Below are 19,317 nucleotides of genomic sequence, written 5' to 3' on the forward strand. Positions count from 1 at the left end.
GAAGTATAAATGGTTTCAAAAAGTGACAGGCAAGTTCACAAGGACATTGCATTAGTGTTTATGGTCACCTGAACGCTGAGTGTTTCAGCACGTTAACTCACCCGTTAGTTGTGCAGATAATGCCAAAGGCCTGTCAGAAACAGGGCGTGTTCAGTGTCCCCTCCCAGACACACACCTGTCAGTCGGTGTCCCCTCTCACACACACACACCTGTCAGTCGCTGTCCCCTCTCACACACCTGTCAGTCGGTGTCTCCTCTCACACACACACATCTGTCAGTCGGTGTCCCCAGCGCAGGTGCTGTCAGCCCCAGCCCTATCTGGTGTCCCCCGCCAGATGAGGCGCCGCTCTGCCGGCCGCAGCCCGGAGCAGCTGGCTCTGGCGGAGGAGCCGGGGGGCTCTGAGGGGCTCTGAGGGGCCCTGAGGGGCTCTAAGGGGCTCCGGGGCTCCTGCTCAGCAGCACGGCCGCGAGCGGCCCAGCCCCGTGCCCGGCCCGCTGGGAGCCGCGCCCATCCGCCCGAGGCCCGCCCGGCCCGAGCCGCCGTTGCCGCCGTTGCCAAGCGCCCGGAGCCGCCTCAGCCCCGGCCCTGCCTCTGCCCCGGCCCTGCCTCAGCCCGGCCCTTGTGGGCTCCTTCCTCCGCGGCCATGGAGAGCCTGGGCAGCCCCTCCGCCGCCTTGGTGCTGGCCGAGCTGCAGTGGGAGCCTGGCTACGCCGTGCCCGTGGCCAACGCCGAGAACAAGGCGCTGGAGGACGAAGTGAGCGCGGGGCCGCGGCCGGCAGGGAGGGGAGCCCGCCCTTCCCCCGGGGCCGGGGAGGGATGGATGGAGGGATGGAGGGATGGATGGAGGGATAGAAGGAGACCTCGCGGGTTCCGCGGAGCTGCCCGGGCAGTCGGGAGGGCGATCCCCGCCTCCCAGCGTGGGACCCGCACCCCCGGGCCCCGCAGGAAGAGCAGTGCGAGTTCTCCGTTCCCTTAGCAAAGCTCCGGGTTTTCTCCTGGAATCCTGATTCCGCTTCTTTGGAGGAATGCAGCAGCTACTTCTTAGGTTATTTTTTCCATTAATAATTGGAGTGACTGTTTTTAGGTAGTTGCAGATAATGAGCGCTCAACCGCAAAGAGTAACTTGACCATTCTAACTCTTAAACAGCTGCAGAAGATGCAAAAGGAAAAGGAGAACCTGCAGAATGAATTGACCAACTTTGAGGAGCGCATAGAAGCAATGACATCTCATTTGAAAAACGTGAGACAAGAAATAAACTTCTCTCAGGTAAATCCCCACCTCTAGCAGATCCGTTTTGTCAGACAGACCTGTAACCCGAGTATCTTTCTGTGGCTGATATCTCTATATATTTTGCCAGCTTTGTTAGAGATTTATTAGGCCTTCATTCCAGGATTGCTACAGGAAACAAAAGTTAAACTGTGTACCTCAGTGATATTATTTGATGGTCATTAAGACCATCCAAATTCAAATTACTATACCTAGGAAATATCCAGGAAGTGTGCATCTTAGAATTCTTCCTTTTGTAGGTATTAATTAAAAAAAATTGGTCAAGAAAAATACCAGTGTGAGGGGAGGAAAAAATTAATAATCTTTACAATGGTGAATAATTAGTTGTGAAATGCTGGTGAAGACTTTAATTCACAGACATGAAAAGTGAAGTCAGATGGTTAAGATCTAAGTCTTCACTTAGACTCTGAATTACCTGAGTAAAAGTGCTGGTTTAGATTTCTAAAGAGTCTTGAGACAAGGATTTACACCTTTCAGATAAAATATCCTAGTCTTTAAGAAACTTCTCTGCAGCTGAGCAACTTCTTAAATTTTTTGGCCAGATTCAAGCATTAATTTTAATTAAAGGGAAGAAAGGTTAGGCAATATCCAGATACTGCTATAGGTGAGCAGGGGAGATCTGTCTCAGCACAGAACAATAAAATATTTTTTTTACTATGCCTTCTGGATCTGATGTAAAGTTACTGGTGATCAAGAAACTAAGATTTTGATGTTGAAATGTTAAAATTCTGAATCTTGGGTGAAAAATCTTAGAATTGAGTTTTTAGGGCTACAAAAGTTTGATCTGTGGAAACTTGATACAATGCTTACATATGTATATATAAGAATATATGTATTTGAGATACTAGAATTAAACCAGTACATTTTCTCTGAAAATTCCTTATTTGCATGGTGAAACCACAGCATCTCTGACTTGCGATTCAATTATATGTAAAAGAAAAGTTTGTTATGTATGCCTTATATTTATTGTAAAATACTGAACTTTATTATTCTGCAGTCTCTTTACAAAGCCAAAGAGAATGAAATTGAAACTGAACATCACTTTAAAGCCCTTGCTGAGAGAGAATATGGACGTCTCAAAAACGACATTAAACGACTGAAAGATGAGATAGCTTCCTTGAGACAAAAGAAAAACATTCAAGAAGTAAGGTTTGACATTTTTGGAAGGGAACACCTATATTGCAAAATTTATGGCTTGTATTCACTTGCACATACAGCTACAGTAGTATAAGTCAAGAATAGCTAATTATAATTAAAGCTTATAAACTGTAATAGATGATCTGGATGGGCTTTTCCTGCGAGTGGCACTGAAGATGTTACTGCATAGACTGGTCAAGACTTAGCAAATATTAATTAGATACTGAAAGAATTCTGTTCTTAATGCTAGATACACAGCTACATATCCATATCCATACCCATATCCATATCGCTGTCTTTCTAATTTTCATAGGTATTTTCTTAATGGTTTAAAAATCAAATGGTTGGTGCCAAATCTTCTCTACATGAAATAAACTTGGGTCATGATTTCAAGATCAAAGATTTGGTTTAAGTTACAAAGTAATCTAATGCTACTCAATTACAGGTGGTCTTCTGTTTTGGAACTGTCTTTCTCTTTCTATAAATTATTTAATTACATTTTTAAAAATTTGCTCCTTTTCTTCCTAAGTCTGTTTGTAATCTCCAGTATTTCAGAATAGGTAGCAGGATGAAGATATCTACACTGTTCAGCTGGATCTCAGTTTTCTCATTTTTGTGTCAGGAGGTCTCTTCACAGTCACATGAAGAGGTCACATTTGAAAATTGATATGTAGGATAAGGGTCTAACAAGTGGGCTTTAATGAGAGAGGGAAAAACTTTACCTTTGGGTGCCTCAGGTCAGTTTATTATATGGAACAAATACCCTGAAGATGGTTATATCTTGCCAGAGAGGCTGACTTTTCTTAAAATTATTTGCATTTTAAATTTGTGGCAACCTACTGTCTTCCTTTTTCTTTAAGACCAGGATGTCCAATAGCATTCCTCAAGTATAACACACAATTAATAAAAAAAAGAAGGCTATCAATTCTGTTGATAAGGTGTGGGTGGACTTGTTACAGTAGCTTGAACTGTTTGCTTCAGTTACTATTCAATGGATATTAGACATTTGATATTTAACCTTTAATTTTCTCTTCTTTTATTAGAATACTATAAATAAAACCACTAAGAAGCTGGAAAACTTAAAACAACAGATGAACTGGGATGAGGAACTTCTGGAGAGCTGGCTAAAGGAAATCAATCGTACTGATAATGATGCTGTTACAATCCAGAAGTATGCACTGCAAGATGAAGGGAAATTAGGAGTAAGTAGAAATGACAGCAATTTCCAGAAACCAAAGAAAGACCATTTTATCACTTGAAGACTTTGTTATGTTATCAAGTCAGGTAAAATGAAGAAAAGATTGTGTACAACACTGGTTTCCATGTAGCACAACAGTGCAATTCCATATGAGGCTCATTTTGAAATTGAGAGAACAGTTTTTACAGTAATGAGAGACATAATTGAAGACATTACTTTGCTTATTCATCAGGGTAAGATTTAAGTTTAAGTTTTTTGAGAGGGTGCACAAATAAAGTCTAGCAAACAATGCCACTGAATTAAGAGGAGTTTGTTCAAAAATTCACAACAAGTATGGGCAACTAGTATAGAATTTCCCTTAAGAATTTATTAATATTGCTGAGAACAAATTCCAGCTACTTCAGTAAAGCTACCTGGAATAAAGGAGAACATAAGCATATATATTTGTATAAAGAGGAATTCCAGTTAAAAGTTCAGACTTTATAAAGGTGAGTTCCCAAGTGTATTATTAATGTAGAGATAAGTAATCCTGGTTATTATTCTTTTAAGCCTTTAAATAGAGTGAGGAGAAATTTGATTTTTACTCATTAAATACTTAACCCAAAAACTTTGGTTTGCACAAACACTTTCACTGCTGTATGCTGAGGACACTACACACACATTTACACACAGTGGAGGGTAACTTTGGCCTTGCTGCAGTTTGGTTCTTGTGGCCACTTGTATTGACTAAAAATTTGTGAGACTACACTGTCAATTTTTTGTTTTCTAAAGCAGTAAAATTGATGCCTCAATATTTTAACTTCTGATTGTAGCAGGGCTTTAAGAATTTATAAAATGTGATCTATTTATTTTCAAATACTTAATTTTCAAATATTTTCATATCCTTTCACTTTAGACATTAACCCTTCAAATAGAAAAGTTAACCATGGAAGCAAACCAGAAGCGCAGAGCTCTGGATAATGAGCTTACAGAAACCATGACAGCTCAGGTTTGTGCTTAAGGTTCTCAAAGATCCCTTGTTTATATGTGACATTTTTAACTTCAGAAATGATGGAGGTGCTTTCTTTTAAACAGATGGAGCTTGACAGAGCAGCTGAAGATTTTCGCAGGGTTCATCAAGAAAGGCAAGAAGTCATCAGGCAGTGGGAGAATGCAATTCATCAGATGCAAAAAAGAGATCAGGAGATAGATCAATGTGCTTTGGTAAAACTGCTGTAACTGATCCATATCTGGTGTTTGCATTTGATGGGGGGGATTAACATCAAAACTACAGTATAATTTTCTGGGTAGCTAATGTTTTACTTAACTTTTCAAAATGCAGCTTTTCACTGAGTAGCTATAAATCTGTTAAGTAAAGTAAACATCACTAATGCTGGTAATTTTCCTGTTTAATTTCATCTGTTTGAAGTCTACCTCAAGCTTTGCTTAGCTTTTTTTCCCCATTCGAATCAATCAAGAATGATTTTATTTTCATAAGTTTACAGTGTCTTTTTGTTTTAAAATTATTGGAATATTTTCAAAGTTTCCAGTCCAAAGCCACTGTAGTGTTTGATGTGATGTATCCATGGACTAAAGTAATTTTAAGAATGATAACTGGACTGTCTCAGGCAAATAGTAATCATAATAGGAATTGATGTTCTGGTTGTACCCTTTATTAATCTAACACATCTTAACTAATGCAAGCAAATCTAAAAAGTTTTTATCCTGATAGCTAATTGCAGAGATAAAACAGGAGATCCGAAACAAAGAAATTTTGCTGAAAGAGAAGACTGCCTTTTTGGTAAATGAAACTGTTAATAATATGGAATATGAAAAGAAAATCTCTTCTGCTGAGCGAGAAGCAAACAACCTCCGCAAGGAGTTTCAGGCTCAGGATACTCGCAGGGCTCAGCTGCAGGATGAGGTAAGGGTGGCCAAACAGTTCAGGAAAACAGACTGAAACTATAACTGAGCACTAGATGGAGGAAATACAGCAATAGCGTTTCCTTTTCTCTGGTTTTATACTAAGCTCTTAATAATAATTCTGCTTCGACAAAATGTTGCTTTTCTCAGCCATCTCCTGTTTATTGCGATCTGAACACTCAGTCCTATCATTGAGAGTGGTGAGAAGATTGGAATGTTATGTAGGTGTAAAATGGATGAATTTTCTCTTAAATGGTCTAACACTGTTAGATGCCTCAGGAGGCTTCTTTCCTTTAACATCCATAGACTGCAGTATTGTATAAAGATGAGAGAAATCTCTTCCAGATTCCAAACAATTCCTGTCCTGTGCTCTCAGAAGTGTGTGTTGATGGCCTGACAGTCAGGTTACAGTTCATGGGGAAAACACCCAGTACTTTCACATGGCTTTCCCATCAAGAGGCAGTGGGACAGGCCTGCCCTATGAACAAGCCATTCTTGATGCTGGCCATTCTGAACCTGCACTTAAATCTGGGAATGAGCTGCACTGCTTAATTACTTAAATGCCTGTAGAAGTATTTCTACGAAGTAATTCAAATTTCGTGGCTCTGCTGAGAAGGGATGCACTTATATTATCTGAGTAAGTTTTTCTTAACAAGAAAATGGTAGCACTGGGGTACTCAGCAAGCTTAGTGATTTTTGAAAAACCCTGCATCTGCTATTGCCTTAACTTTGGATAGCTTTTCCGTAGCAGGTGGCTCATAGACTGATCTCCTAATTAAACTGTAGGTAGCTCAAACAAGGGGTAGGCTATTAGATTACCCTATAATTCATGCAAGCTTGAGGGTTTGTAGAATTGGTCGGTTTTCATCTCAAGCTGTGAGATTTTTGCTTGAAGTTTTTCACAATTAATACTCCATGATGGCATAATAGAACAGTCTCCCCTTATTAGAACATCTGTGGGATGCATGTGAGAAACAAGGAAAGAAGGAGACAGTTCAGCCAACAACTTGTGACCTCTAAGAAACCTGTTATACATGCCCTTGATCAGTTTTCTTCATCTGTGGAAGTGAAAACAATTAAATTTATGCTGTTAAGTGATACTGTGGAGATTAAAGAGCTATTGATTGTAAAGTATTCCTGTCCTATTTAATGATTGTATGCTGTCATGTATTTTTTTCCAAATTAAATATCTGTGTATTTTTGTCACAGTGATATCTGAATCAAAATAATTTTATGTATCCAGTAAAGTTTGACATAGAAATATTTATTAGATATATATAAGGTTATCCATATTCACAAAGAACCTCAGCAAAGTCAGCTGTGCACTATAAAACCATGGTTCCACTCATACAGATGATGTTGGACAAGAATTGCAGCTCATAGCACCTCTATAATTCATTCTATGTTCCTAATTATTATTATTTTTTCCCAGTACTCATACTGTGTAATTAGTCTGTTGAATTTACTAGCTGGGCCAATTTACAGTGCCTCAGAATTTGCAGCAGTCCTCATTTGGAGAGCACTGTTTAAAGTAATTTATTTCCAATAAATTGGAAAATATAATTTTAAATATCTTAACATGTACCAAAGTAAATAAGAGCTCAATTGCTCGATTTTGTAATTTATTAGCTGCAGGCTTTGAAATCCATTGTGAACAGAACTGCTTCTGATCTAGAGTCTTTGAGAACACAAATAACCAATCTGAAGAAAGAAATTCAGGAAAAACAAGCCAGGTAAGAAACAGACCTTTAAAGATAACGTTTGTAAAGGTTGGTAATACAGCCAAATCCTTGAGATAAAAAAGAACCTTAAATAATGTTTATAACTGAAACCTCCAAATTTCTGGTTATTTCATGTCGTGCATAGATTTTTCACTGGGTAATTTAGGCAAAATACTCCCGGTAATCCTGTTTTAAAGAGTGGGGAAACAAAAATCCGTGCCTTGTTTATCATAGGTTGAAGTTTAGTTGCTCAGTCAGATTTGCTGCTTTCTTTTGGCAGCACTGTTTATGCAACCTACATTGAACTTCTGTCATTTTGTTTAGATTGAAACTTCTTAATGAAAAAACTGCAAGTCTTTCTGAAAAACTGAAGCTTGTGATTGAGGAGACACTCAGTGCAGATGAGAAAGCCTTGAGGTTGGAAGAAATACTGAAAGAAGAAGAAAAAAGTGTTGAGGTAAAATGTTTTTCATGGTTTCTAGAAATGAGGAGTCGTTTATATTTGCAAGCTTTATATTTTAAAATGATCTGGCTTTTCAGTTTCACTGCTACCAAAAACTTCTTGATTCTAGTAAAACATCACCGAAATTTATAAACCTGCAAAGAGCTGTGATTTTGGCAAACAGTTTAAAAAATATGTAGAAATCTTTTAATCAGATTTGGCTGGCCTGGTCTACTCTTCATTATTTTAATTCTACTACATGATGCTCTGACACATCTAACTTGTGGACTGTTAAATAATTACTGGCTCACTTTAGATTAATTTTCGTGAATGAAGATTTGATCTGGGAAGTGGCATATACAAGCTATTATAAGGTGACTTTTTTTTAACATGCCTAATAATACTTTTATAAAATTAAAAACCCACTGCTTAGGTTGCAAATTAAGTATATGAAAAAAATTCATTATTATCTGCTTAGCTGTAAAGAGCTTTTGAATAAATGCAGTGTTGTAATGCAATCTTCTGAACTTTCCTTCCTTTTAGGAAATGCTTATACTGTTTTGTCATTTTGGTACTAATTCTCTTAAAGTATTTTCACTACTTAGCTTCTGACTGAACGTGACAGAAATATTCTTTTACATTTTGCTGGACAACTGAGCATTGGATATGCTGAAGCTTTCATTGCTCTAGAATGACCAGGTTAAATTAATGTGACAGCAGGTGTCCCACAAGACTGCCAACAAAGCTGTACCTCTGCATACTCTTTCATACCACTCTATGCTCTTTTTTTCCCCTTCCCTAGTTAGTGTTTCCTAGAGCATGCATATGAAATAATGCTTTGTAGTAGACTGAATGTAATTTTTCAAACTTTTTAACTCCACAGGCATTAATCACACATTTTAAATACACTTTCAGAAACTTGAGACAGGATATCTTTCCTTCATAGAGAATTTCTTAAATTACAGGCCTTACTGTTTTGGCTTTTCAGATAATTTGAAAACAAGTAATGGTGTAGCATTTCATTAAAATGAAAACCTTCTTTGCTTTCCCTTAAGACAGTTTCCAGGGGGGCAGAAGCCTTAGCAGGGTTTCTTTCCCCGTGTCTGTGGCAGATAACCTAAGATGACATTGAGCTTGGCAGCTCCACAGCTGCAGGGAAATATTTTAGTTAGGATGAACTGTTCTTGAACAATGTCTGTAATGTATTAGTCAGAAGGCTCCCTTCCATCACCATTAGACACACATGGCTATTTGCTGCATCTGTTAATTTACTGTGAAGAGATATTTACAGGAACAATGTGGATGAAATGTCACTATTCTGCTCTCTAGTTCTGTAGTACTTCTCCCTCTTCAATTCGTGGAAAAACACTGTTGCACAGTGAGGCTTATTGAATCTCTTACAGCTGTTAACAGCCTCACTTAAAGGGAGAACAACAATTTCTGTTAAATAAGTTAATTTAGATATGCAATAAAGACCAGGAAGTGAAGATCAAATAATGATCCCGTGTCATTGATGAATTTATAATTGTCATTAGCTTCAGAAATATAAAAGTTCCTTTGTTCAAGCATGATCTAAAGCCCACTGACATGTGCTACAGTCCATAATAATTTCACATTAAACTTACACTTGCCTTTTGCATCCTGAATTTTGAATTTGGAATTGCACTTACAGCAAGTTCAACTACAAAAAAATTCTGTTGGGTAGAATGTGCAATGTGATTACAAATCCTTAGAAAAGGCATTAAATTATCTTTCACCATTATTTAAGCCAGCAGAATGGTTACATACATATTAAATCCAGAATAAACACATTGTTAATCAATGTAGAAAAGTGAGTTCTCAGGTGTTTTGCTATAGCATTCCTATAACTGGGAAAAAAAAGTAATGTAAATGTAGGGTAGGATTAGATTTTACAAAATGAATAAAAGCTATTACTTTCTTTTAAGTCAAATACTTCTTTTACCAACCATTTTGAAGACTTACAAAATTCCATGTTCATATTAATGGATATAGTAATAATATTTTTTCTATATATTATTAATAAAAACAAATAATTCCTCAGAAATTAATTTTGATGTGATTAATTACTTTTCTTCTACTTAACGATCAATTTGTCATCAGGAAAAAGAAAATGAAATGAGACAGTTAAAGGACTTACTTTTCAAGAAGAGTCAGGAGTTAAAAGCACAGAGTGATAAGGAGAAGATTGTTCTGGCAGAAATTGAGGGAAGTCAAAAATCACTTAAAAATCTCAAGAGTCGACTGCGCAAACTTGACACAGATCTGTTAAAACAACAAGAATTAATATATAACCAGGTAAAATGTTAATGTATTTTCATACTGTGATTGTTTCTTGAGTCTACTGATAGCACATTCCTTGAATTCTGTAGTCTTTAACAGTTTTATTTCTGTTTCTAGATGTACAGATAAAATTGAAATGTACAGATAAAATTGAAATGACTGAAGCTTGCCAAAGTATCACCTATATTTTGCACTTGTGTGTTTCATTATTTTTTGGATCTGCTGCTTTTCCCACTAATTCCTAAAATCCATTCTTTACTTTGATCCCTCTGAACCACAGACACCTCAGGGTATATCTTTAAAGCAATACAAGAGGTACATGCCAAAATCCTGTTATTTGTTAATTGGATTATGTGCATATTTCCTATGCACCACTTTGAACATTTTCTCTTTTATATCAGCATCCACTGGTAGCAACAAGATGGCAACTCCATTGTAAGCCTCCCTACAGCAGCCTGTGCTGAGTGTGCTTTGTTACTCTTCTAGAAGATTACCCCAAACCATCACTGCTCATCAGTCATCTAAGATATTTTGCTAATGAGGTCTAAAAGCCAGAAACTATTATAAAAACAATAGCATAATTGGGTGACTGTCCTAAAGCCAACATTTAGATCCAAGTTTATTGCTTATCTCAGACTATTAATAATCTTCAAATTTATTTTAACAGGATTTTTATATTCAGCAAATACAGAGACGGTTGTCACGGTTAGAAGGGGAGATTAATGCTGATGAAAAACAAGTTTTGGAAGAAAAAGTTGCTGAACTTAAGAAAACCTTAGAAGAAAAGAAAAAGGCATATGATGTTCTACAGTCACTGTACAGGAAACTTCAGGTAACTTCCTCAGAACATCATTTTCACTCTGTATCATTTAGAAACCTCAGCGAATTAAGTAGATTGGGTCTTAGTAATCAAGAAGTTGGTATTAGACTAAAAGGTATCTGAACTTTGTGTAACCCACGTGGAAAACTTCATAAATTCCCTATAACTTCCAGAAAAACAGATTATTATTGCCCAAGTGATAACACTTTAGCATGAAGACAAGCATTGAATGTTGGAAAGACAAGCACTGAATGTTGGAAAGACAACTGAGCTTTCATCAAGATGTGACTGACTGCTTGCAAATGTCTGAGTTTATCATTAGGCCTGTGCAGAAATAGGAGAATACTGATTTTTAAAGCTATTAGTTTTATAGTTTTCATAAATTTGTAAGTACAGTTGCATTTGAAGTTGTCCAAAGTCCCCATGCAGCACTCTGCATGAGATCATGCCATGCAGTTTGCAGAGCAACATATTGGACACATCATGATGATGGTTCCTGGTTCCAGAACTTAAATACATCTCATTTAAAATTAGCTGGTAGCTTTTGTTGCAATTTAGGTTCACTGAAATAAGTTCAATATAACTTATTTTGAAACAGAATGATATCCAAATCACCAAGAGAACAATTGATAAGACAAGAGAGGAAACAAGTGGTATGGTAGTGAAGATAGAAGAACTAACTCTTTTCAATGAGAGATCACTTCAGGAGTTAAGAAAAGCAAAACACATTAAGCAGGTACAGTATTATTTTGCAAATTTACTTATATGGGATACTCTTGTTTGTTTGGGGTGTCATCTGCCTTCCACAGTGCTACATCATTACATCCATAAGTACACTTGCTGTAGTTTTGTAATTTACACTTCTTTCCCAAACTTTGAAGTCATCTTCATCACTATCATCTTACTAGGCAAAGTGTGGCTTCTCCTCTCTACACAACATGAAGTTTGATGAACTATCAATTTCATCCCACTTTACTTATAGCACAATATCCACCAGGTCAGTGGATGTTGTGTTTTTTTCCCTGTGCAACAATTACCTTTAAAATAGAAAATGTATTTACTGTTCAAGGAAGTCTTTACATAACATTGAGTTTTTACTCTCAATCTGTGATGGGTACTAATAATTTTGGCACAGTATTGTTATTAAAATGTAAGCATTTTTTTCTAACAAATGGTTTGAATCAATTTATATTGCAGTGTAAGGAATTAGAAACAAAGTGTAAATCCTTTCCTCTCATTTTGATAAGCAGAAAAATACAGTCTGACTCCTCCAATTATTGCACAATTTTTTTTTCTGCAGTAAGCTTTAGCCTTCCTAAAGGAAGCACTAACTTTGTGGAAAAAAGCAGAGTGTAATTAGCAGGGGAAAGACTTAACCAGTGCACTTCCTCCTCAATGAAAACTCTTTCTATAAATGTGTAACTTTCTTGGGGGGATGAAATTCAGGGGAACAAAAGAAACTGATGACCTGAAAGCACTCAGATTGGTGGAGTTGGAATCATACAAGATTTTTAAAGAATGATTTAATGTATTTGCATGCTAATGAAGTTCACCACTTGTTGCTTTTCATAAGCTTTGGTATCTACAAAACTTGTTCATGTAACATGATTTTTAGGCCTACAGAATCTAGAATATACTCCAAAGAAAGTTTTAGGGGCTTGAGTGAGGTATTAACTGCTCCAGAAATCTCTTGTAAGGTTTCCTATTTTATTTGAAACCCCTAAACTGAAAACGTTGTAGAAGGAAAAGTCTAATAACCCAAAACTAAGCCTGAATTAGAAAGTCTGATGAATTTGTATGAAACCATTCAGAAACAATCTACCTCCATCACAGTCACCTGTGTGACTGTTGGCAAAAGAGAAAATGACAAGATTTTTAAATGAGTCTTAAAGGTAAAAAAATTAATATTAACTTACTAAATTATAAATAATCTTAATTAAAACAATGAATTCTTATTTTGATACCATTTGACACTTAATAGGAGATGATGGTCGAAGATAATCTCTTAAAACTAGAACTGAAGCGCCTTCGGAACACTCTGTGTAATAAAGCAGACAAAGTTCTGTCACTGGAAAAACAACAATTGGAGTTAAAGAAAGCCATAGCAGAGAGAACTGAGGAAATCAGGATCCATAAGGCCATGCTGGACTCCCAGATAAGACTGCTGGATCAGGAGCGGCATCGCTTGAGGTAACTGTTCTTCTAGAAATTAAACTTGTAGCTTTGACTGAGTACATTTTTTGTGGGGACTTACTAAAAAGAGAAGCATTTTACCCAGCTTCATCATTAGAGAAACTGAAGATTAAATAAATCTTGCTCAACATTTACCAAGACAGCTGAGGCCAGCAAGAAGCCCCATGTGTGACCCCCAGGCTGCAGCTTTAACCCCTCGGTGAACAGGAGATCCGTGGCCTTGCTGTGAGTGAGGAGCCTCAGCAGAAGTGGGAGGAAACCTCAGCCACAGACATCTTTTTACAGTAAACACTGTGTGTGTGATTCTCCCTTTTTCAAAATAATCTGGACATGTGAAACCATGTGACTGGAGGTATGCCAAAGTACATGAAGCAGGAAAAGTTGCTTTTAAAGAGGGTTTACTCCCAGCTGCCTGATAAAACTGTAATTTCTTTGATTCAAACAGTAAGACTGGTTTGCTTTGTGGTGTATTTTGTTTGGTTGGGCTTTTTCTTCTTTGTAACTAATGAGATTTCCATTATGTATCCTATATAGCAAATTAAAACTTATTAATTATATATGCACCCTCAGATAAAGCATTGACATAGAAATAACGTTTCCCTTCTGTAATAACCAGTTCAAAGTATCTGGGATGGTTTTAGCCCTGAAATCCCAGTATCTAGATTCAGCCAAAAATGAACACTTCAGCAGCTGAACTGCCCTGCTGACCACACCCCTCACAATGGGAGTTAGGGTGATTTAGTGTGACTGAGAGCACAGGCTGTGGCCTCCTTCCTTTGGTATCACCCAGCTGTTGGATACTTCCACAGTCTGATTTGGGGCTGTTCCTGTTTGTTCCTCACACTCATCCTGCAGTGGGAATGCTAAGGTACCATCAGCAGGGGGCAGCTGGAGCAGCTCTGGGAGTGAAATGCCAAACCTGTAAATTTGGGGAAGGATTGTGGCACAGCCTCCCAAGATGCAGTGATCTGGAATGTGAAACAAGATTTAACTCCATTTAGAACTGCAAAAGGCACATAGGTAATCAGAACAAGGAATGTTTGTGGCTGGGAGAACACAGAAAACCACCAAGACCTGTAGCAGCACAATTCCTGGTACAGGCTGCTGGAATAACACCAGGAATTTAAACTGCTGCAACAAGAACTGCCCACAAAACACTACCAAACACTTTCTCAATCCATTTATTTTCTCCCCAAACAAATCAGTGCTGAATTTCAAGATCGCCTATGGAAAATTGATAAACTGAAATGCAGATATGAAATGTTTACTCTTTCCATGATGCCACCCGAAGGAGAGGAGATGAAAAGTCAGGCCTACTATGTAATTAAGGTACTTTATCAACATCATTCATTATAATTCAGTTATTAAAGGTATAGATTACCTTGGGCTCTTAGACAACCTCCTTGCCTACTACCTACTGTGAGTCTAATTGTTTTATGTTATCTATACCATTGATTATTTAAATGATACAGTAATTTCACAAGAATTTATGTGGAGCCTTAGTTCTGAGCAGTTTGAAAACTTCAGTGCTCATTAACTTAAAAATATACAAGAATTAGTGGTCAAGTGATAATCCACTATGAACTGGAAACAACTTTATTGGAATCTCACATGACCTTAAGTTCTTCTACCTGTCAGAGTTATTTCCAGGTATTCATTTTACCATATGGAGTTTTTACCTTGAAAAATGTCTTCTTTCCCCTTCCACTTACCAATCACCTATGTATACTTCAACTTTCACTGGAAAAAAGAGAAAATCAGTCTTTATCCAAAATGCAATTGAACATTCTTGAACAAGAATCTGTTTATTTTGATCACCACAAATTCTCTGATTTCCTGTTAAATCAATACACATCCAGCTGTGAGCTTGGTTCTGAAGTTCATCTCTGTCTTACCCTTAAATGTTAAATTTCTTAATGATGGTATTTGTGCTACTGTGAGGTTCAGGACAGCAGAGGACCCTCTGCAGAAGCCATGTGGTCACTGTGGATGTATAAAATACCCTCTCCACCCATGGAGATTTTTCACTGTAACATACTTTCCAGAGGGCTATAGAAAATGCTTGACCTGCTGGTCGTTTCTTAAATCTGCTGGTCAGATGAGGAGTTACAAGTGACTAATTCCCAAATTGGATTACTTCTAACAGTCTTTCAGTTGTTATATGATGTACAATCTCAAATCTTGGATTTTGTGGGTGAAGGAAGCAGAGGTGAGGCACGTGCTGTAGTTCCTATCAGCAGTGCAAGGCACAGACACTGCTCTGTGCAGGGTGTAGATGCTGCTGGGCAGGACTAAGTGAGCTCAGGAAGAGAGGCAGGTACCCAAAAAGAAATGCATGTGGATGAAACACCTCAAAGAACTTCAATACTGTAAATAACTCCTCCTTCCAGTTCTCTAGGCAGCCAAGACTCAGTTCAAATGGTTTTAACCCCTAAATATTACTGTATAATAAATATTTTCTGTGTAATTATCTTAATTAGTTTCAGTATGTCTGCGGTCACCTCTAAAATACTGGGTTTGCTTTCAGGCTGCACAGGAAAAGGAAGCACTTCAACAAGAAGGTGATGATTTGGATGCAAAGATATGCAAAGCTCAAAAAGAAATCACGGCTATGGAAAACAGTTTGTGTGTACTTAAAAGCTGGAACACAAACTACAAAAACTCTTTCAAGGCACTCCCTGAGACAAGTAAGTGAAATAGAAATTGGATAGAAAATAGAACTTAATTCTAAATAATACTTATTATTTAACTTTTGTGCCCTCTGCTGGCTCTAGAACCAGTAGCTCTTAAATCATTCTCTCTTACGAAGTCAGTTACTTTTTCACAGTGATTTGGAATTAGTAGGAGGGTATTTAAAAAGCCCTGAAACCTCGAGGCACTGAAATACTTCCAACACCAATATAGTAATATTCTGAGATGCAGTTATTTTCAAGTGAAAATTGAGTTGTATGCACAGCACTAATGCTGCTTCACTGTTTGGGATCACAGGTGAGGAACTTGACGAAAGATTGAAACTAGAAAAGGACAAAAGGGATGCTGATGAAAAGTACAGACACAAACAAAGAAAGATCAAGGAACTTCAGGAAAATCTCCAGGTAAAATACAAGTAAAGGTCCAGTCCAGTCATACGAGACTGCAGCATGTAGCTAAACCCATGCAAGTCATCCTAGATGAATAACAGGAAACTGTGGTACCATTTTTTTTCTGCTCTTTTTTTAAGATACGATTTTTAGAAGCCTCTATATCCCCTTTCAAAAAATGAGTGATTATTTGAATTTTCTTGAATCACACCAAAATTTCAGGTGCTTAGTCACATACATCTAGAAGTTTCAGAATCCCACATGCACTGAGAGCTGCTTTTCTGGTAGCCACTAAAGCAGCTGTGTTCCTGTGCAGCACACACCACTATTGTACCTGTCCACCACTGCAGATTAAAATCCACACAGCTTGGAGCTCTGGCATCTACGTCCCAGGATTCTTCTGGAACAGATTCAGTTTCATTAGCACTGGGGGTGCCTCAGTTAAAACAGGATTAAATTAGCTGACTTGCAATTTAGCAGGCTGAGCACTAAATGCAGGCAAACAAGAGCCTGTGTTTTCAGGCTCCATAGCAAGGACTCACTCATGATTCCCTGATAATCAAAAAGCCACTTGGACCTTAAGAAAGAGCAACACTTAATTCTAACACTTTAGTTATAATTTTATAAGGCAGAAGAAAGCAAAGGCACATGATCATATTCCACGTGATTTTTCTAAGTCCTGAGCCACTGCCTACAGTCAACAAGCATTCCTATTGCTTATTCTACCAGCATAGGACATAGCTCTTATTTCAGAGATCCTATTTCTTAATGTAAAGAAAAGGGACACAGATCTTCATCAGGGACTAAGTCCTGGGATATAATGAGGTGTTACAGCAAACCCATTTCTGCCTTTAAATTTTTAAAGTTTCATTTATTTATTTATTAAAAACCCAGCTGCCCTTATGGAGCTGATTTTACTCATACCAAAGGTCAAAGGTATCTCTTTTCCTACAGGAAACGATGGGGGTTTTTTTAGGATAGCTTGCACTGGTTAGTTGGTAGGGTGCCAAGTAAATAGTTTGTAGCCACTAAGATACATCTGAGAAGACATACCTGTAACTTCATTAACAGTACCTTTAAAAGAGATGTAAATTACCTGGAAGTTTCTTTGTCCAGGTCTGTATCCACCAAACAGTTGGACTGGCAGAAAGTTTCCAGTTAAAATTAGCACTAATTGCTTCAGCTACATTTAGAAACAAGTAGTTAATGACAACAGATCCTTCCACAAATACAAAAAGTTAAAGGATACCAAACCTGCTTTGTAAACTAATATTACTGTTCAAATGAATTTGCAGAGCATGCAACAACACTTTGATGTAATACAGAAGCAGCAAGCCCTCTTCAAAGAGCAAAAGAAGGAAAAACAAGCTCTTATTTTGCAGCTGAAGAAAGACATTGAAGAACAGAAGCCAAAACTGGAGAGGGTTATAAAACAGGTTTGTGTGTTTATTGATGAGAACTTCTAACTTTACAGTGATAAGACAATAGTGCAGGTTAAGCTCTGTGGGTTAAAGTCTGTGGTTTTAACTTAGCGGGTTTCTGGAAAAGTGTTGTATTTTCATAAGAATAATGCTTTAAAAATGTTTGTGTTAAGTGTTCCAAACTATCCAGAGAAATTCAGTCTCAGAGGAAAGATGGAACAGAAACACTGGAAGAGAGAGACATTCGTCTTCGTGAACTGAAAGGCTTCAACAGAACTATCAACCAAGTGATAGCTGATGTTCTAGAAGCAAATCCTGGTTTAACTGCAGCCTTTCAAATGCACTTTCACAAGGTGAGCTTTCCAGTTAACTACCACCAAAATCTTGAGTGAGAGCTGCAGCCTATAACTGAGTGTCTTTCAAGGACAACTCACAGTATGGGAAAACAGGGAAGTGTTCACCTCCTTTCAACTTCTCTTCAAATGCTGAGCACAATAAATGCTCTTGATATCCCATTCCTATTATACAACCATTAGGTCAACTTGTTTTTTCTTTCCAAATTTTTTAGTTCAATTTGGAGCTTCCTACAGCTGCTTCTCCCAATGGTAGTGAAACTTCTCAGTCCTCACAAAGCTCACTACCTCCTACCAGGTAAGTTCTAGCACTCTTGGGTTGCTCTGGGGTTTCTTATAAGATCAAGTTTAAATCAGAAAAATTAGTCCCTAACTGAAAGAATTCTTTACTCTTGAAGGTCATCTCAATGGTCTTTTTGCTGAAGACTCTAAAAACTTTCTCCTTACTCTGTCCTTTAAGTTTACTACATTTTTCTATGTTTAGAAAACCCAATAATTACAGAATAATTACATTTACTTTTGTTTACTGTGCTCTAACTAAAAAAAAAAAGTGGTTTAATGTTATAAAAGCACAATTTTGAGACACATTTTACAGTAGGTAGTGTGAACACCCCTTCCTAATTAAAGAGAAGATATTGATGCTTTTACTGGTACTTTCTTCCCCTGTTCAAGGTATGCTCAGTTAGAGCCTGTGCCATGCTGACCCAATTATGATCCAACAGTCCCAGGGGTTACTGAAGCCCTTAAGTGGTGGTGGCTACAGAGCTCTTTTAGGGGGTTTCACCTGGAATGAACATGGCTACTGGGTGGCTTCGTTGTGAGCCACCCTTGGCAACTCTGTTTTAGATGCAGGGATTTCTGTAGCCTAATTAGTAAATTTTTGTCTTTCAGATTCCCCAGTAGAAAACCGTCAGCCTCTGGTCAGGTTTCATCAGCCAACATTGTGGAGCTGACCTTGCCTATCCCCGCCCCTGAGGAAGCAGCAGCTCTTGGCTCCCAGCCAGCCAGCAGAGGCAGCACCTCTGGGATTTCTGAACGCAAGAAGTCTTAAGTCATTTTTTGGAGGCTACATTAGTTGAGATTTCTGAATTTTTGCAACTAACTTATATCCATGGAGTTACCTGGAAAACTCACAGCTGAAGTACATTTGTCATTGCATGGTTCTGCCACTCACCTTTGTAGATTTCCCTGTACACCATGTAACCTTTTCTTCAGCAACACAACTGCTGCCTCCAAGCACTTGTAAAGCAAATCCCCACCAAAGCTCAAACCAAGGGCTCACACTTGAGCTTACCTAGACAATAAATGGTGTTGCAAAACTTGCTTTTCTACGTCAAGTTGGGTTTTTGGGTTTTTTTTACGTTAGTCTTAGAGAACGTGCAATACGCTTGCCTTCATGGACACAGCAGGGTTCCATGGAGTAGACAGCACATGTAAGAGTGCACCAGGATGAAACATAA

General features: G+C 37.9%; 1 protein-coding gene across 1 annotated transcript; it reads left to right on the plus strand.

Moving 5' to 3' along the window:
• Positions 1 to 363: 363 nt before the first annotated feature.
• Positions 364 to 19,191, plus strand: CCDC39 (coiled-coil domain 39 molecular ruler complex subunit). The gene is made up of 20 exons (XM_014871704.2): positions 364 to 755; positions 1,149 to 1,268; positions 2,287 to 2,433; positions 3,470 to 3,628; positions 4,520 to 4,612; positions 4,699 to 4,827; positions 5,336 to 5,527; positions 7,156 to 7,259; positions 7,572 to 7,704; positions 9,811 to 10,005; positions 10,658 to 10,822; positions 11,409 to 11,546; positions 12,792 to 13,000; positions 14,209 to 14,332; positions 15,531 to 15,690; positions 15,992 to 16,098; positions 17,379 to 17,519; positions 17,678 to 17,857; positions 18,073 to 18,155; positions 18,749 to 19,191. Exons 1-20 carry the CDS (start codon positions 645 to 647, stop codon positions 18,906 to 18,908), a joined length of 2,850 nt encoding a protein of 949 aa, XP_014727190.2. The 5' UTR covers positions 364 to 644; the 3' UTR covers positions 18,909 to 19,191.
• Positions 19,192 to 19,317: the final 126 nt, after the last annotated feature.

This window comes from Sturnus vulgaris, chromosome 10 (assembly GCF_052056855.1).
Source record: "Sturnus vulgaris isolate bStuVul1 chromosome 10, bStuVul1.hap1, whole genome shotgun sequence".
NCBI classification, from domain to species: domain Eukaryota; kingdom Metazoa; phylum Chordata; class Aves; order Passeriformes; family Sturnidae; genus Sturnus; species Sturnus vulgaris.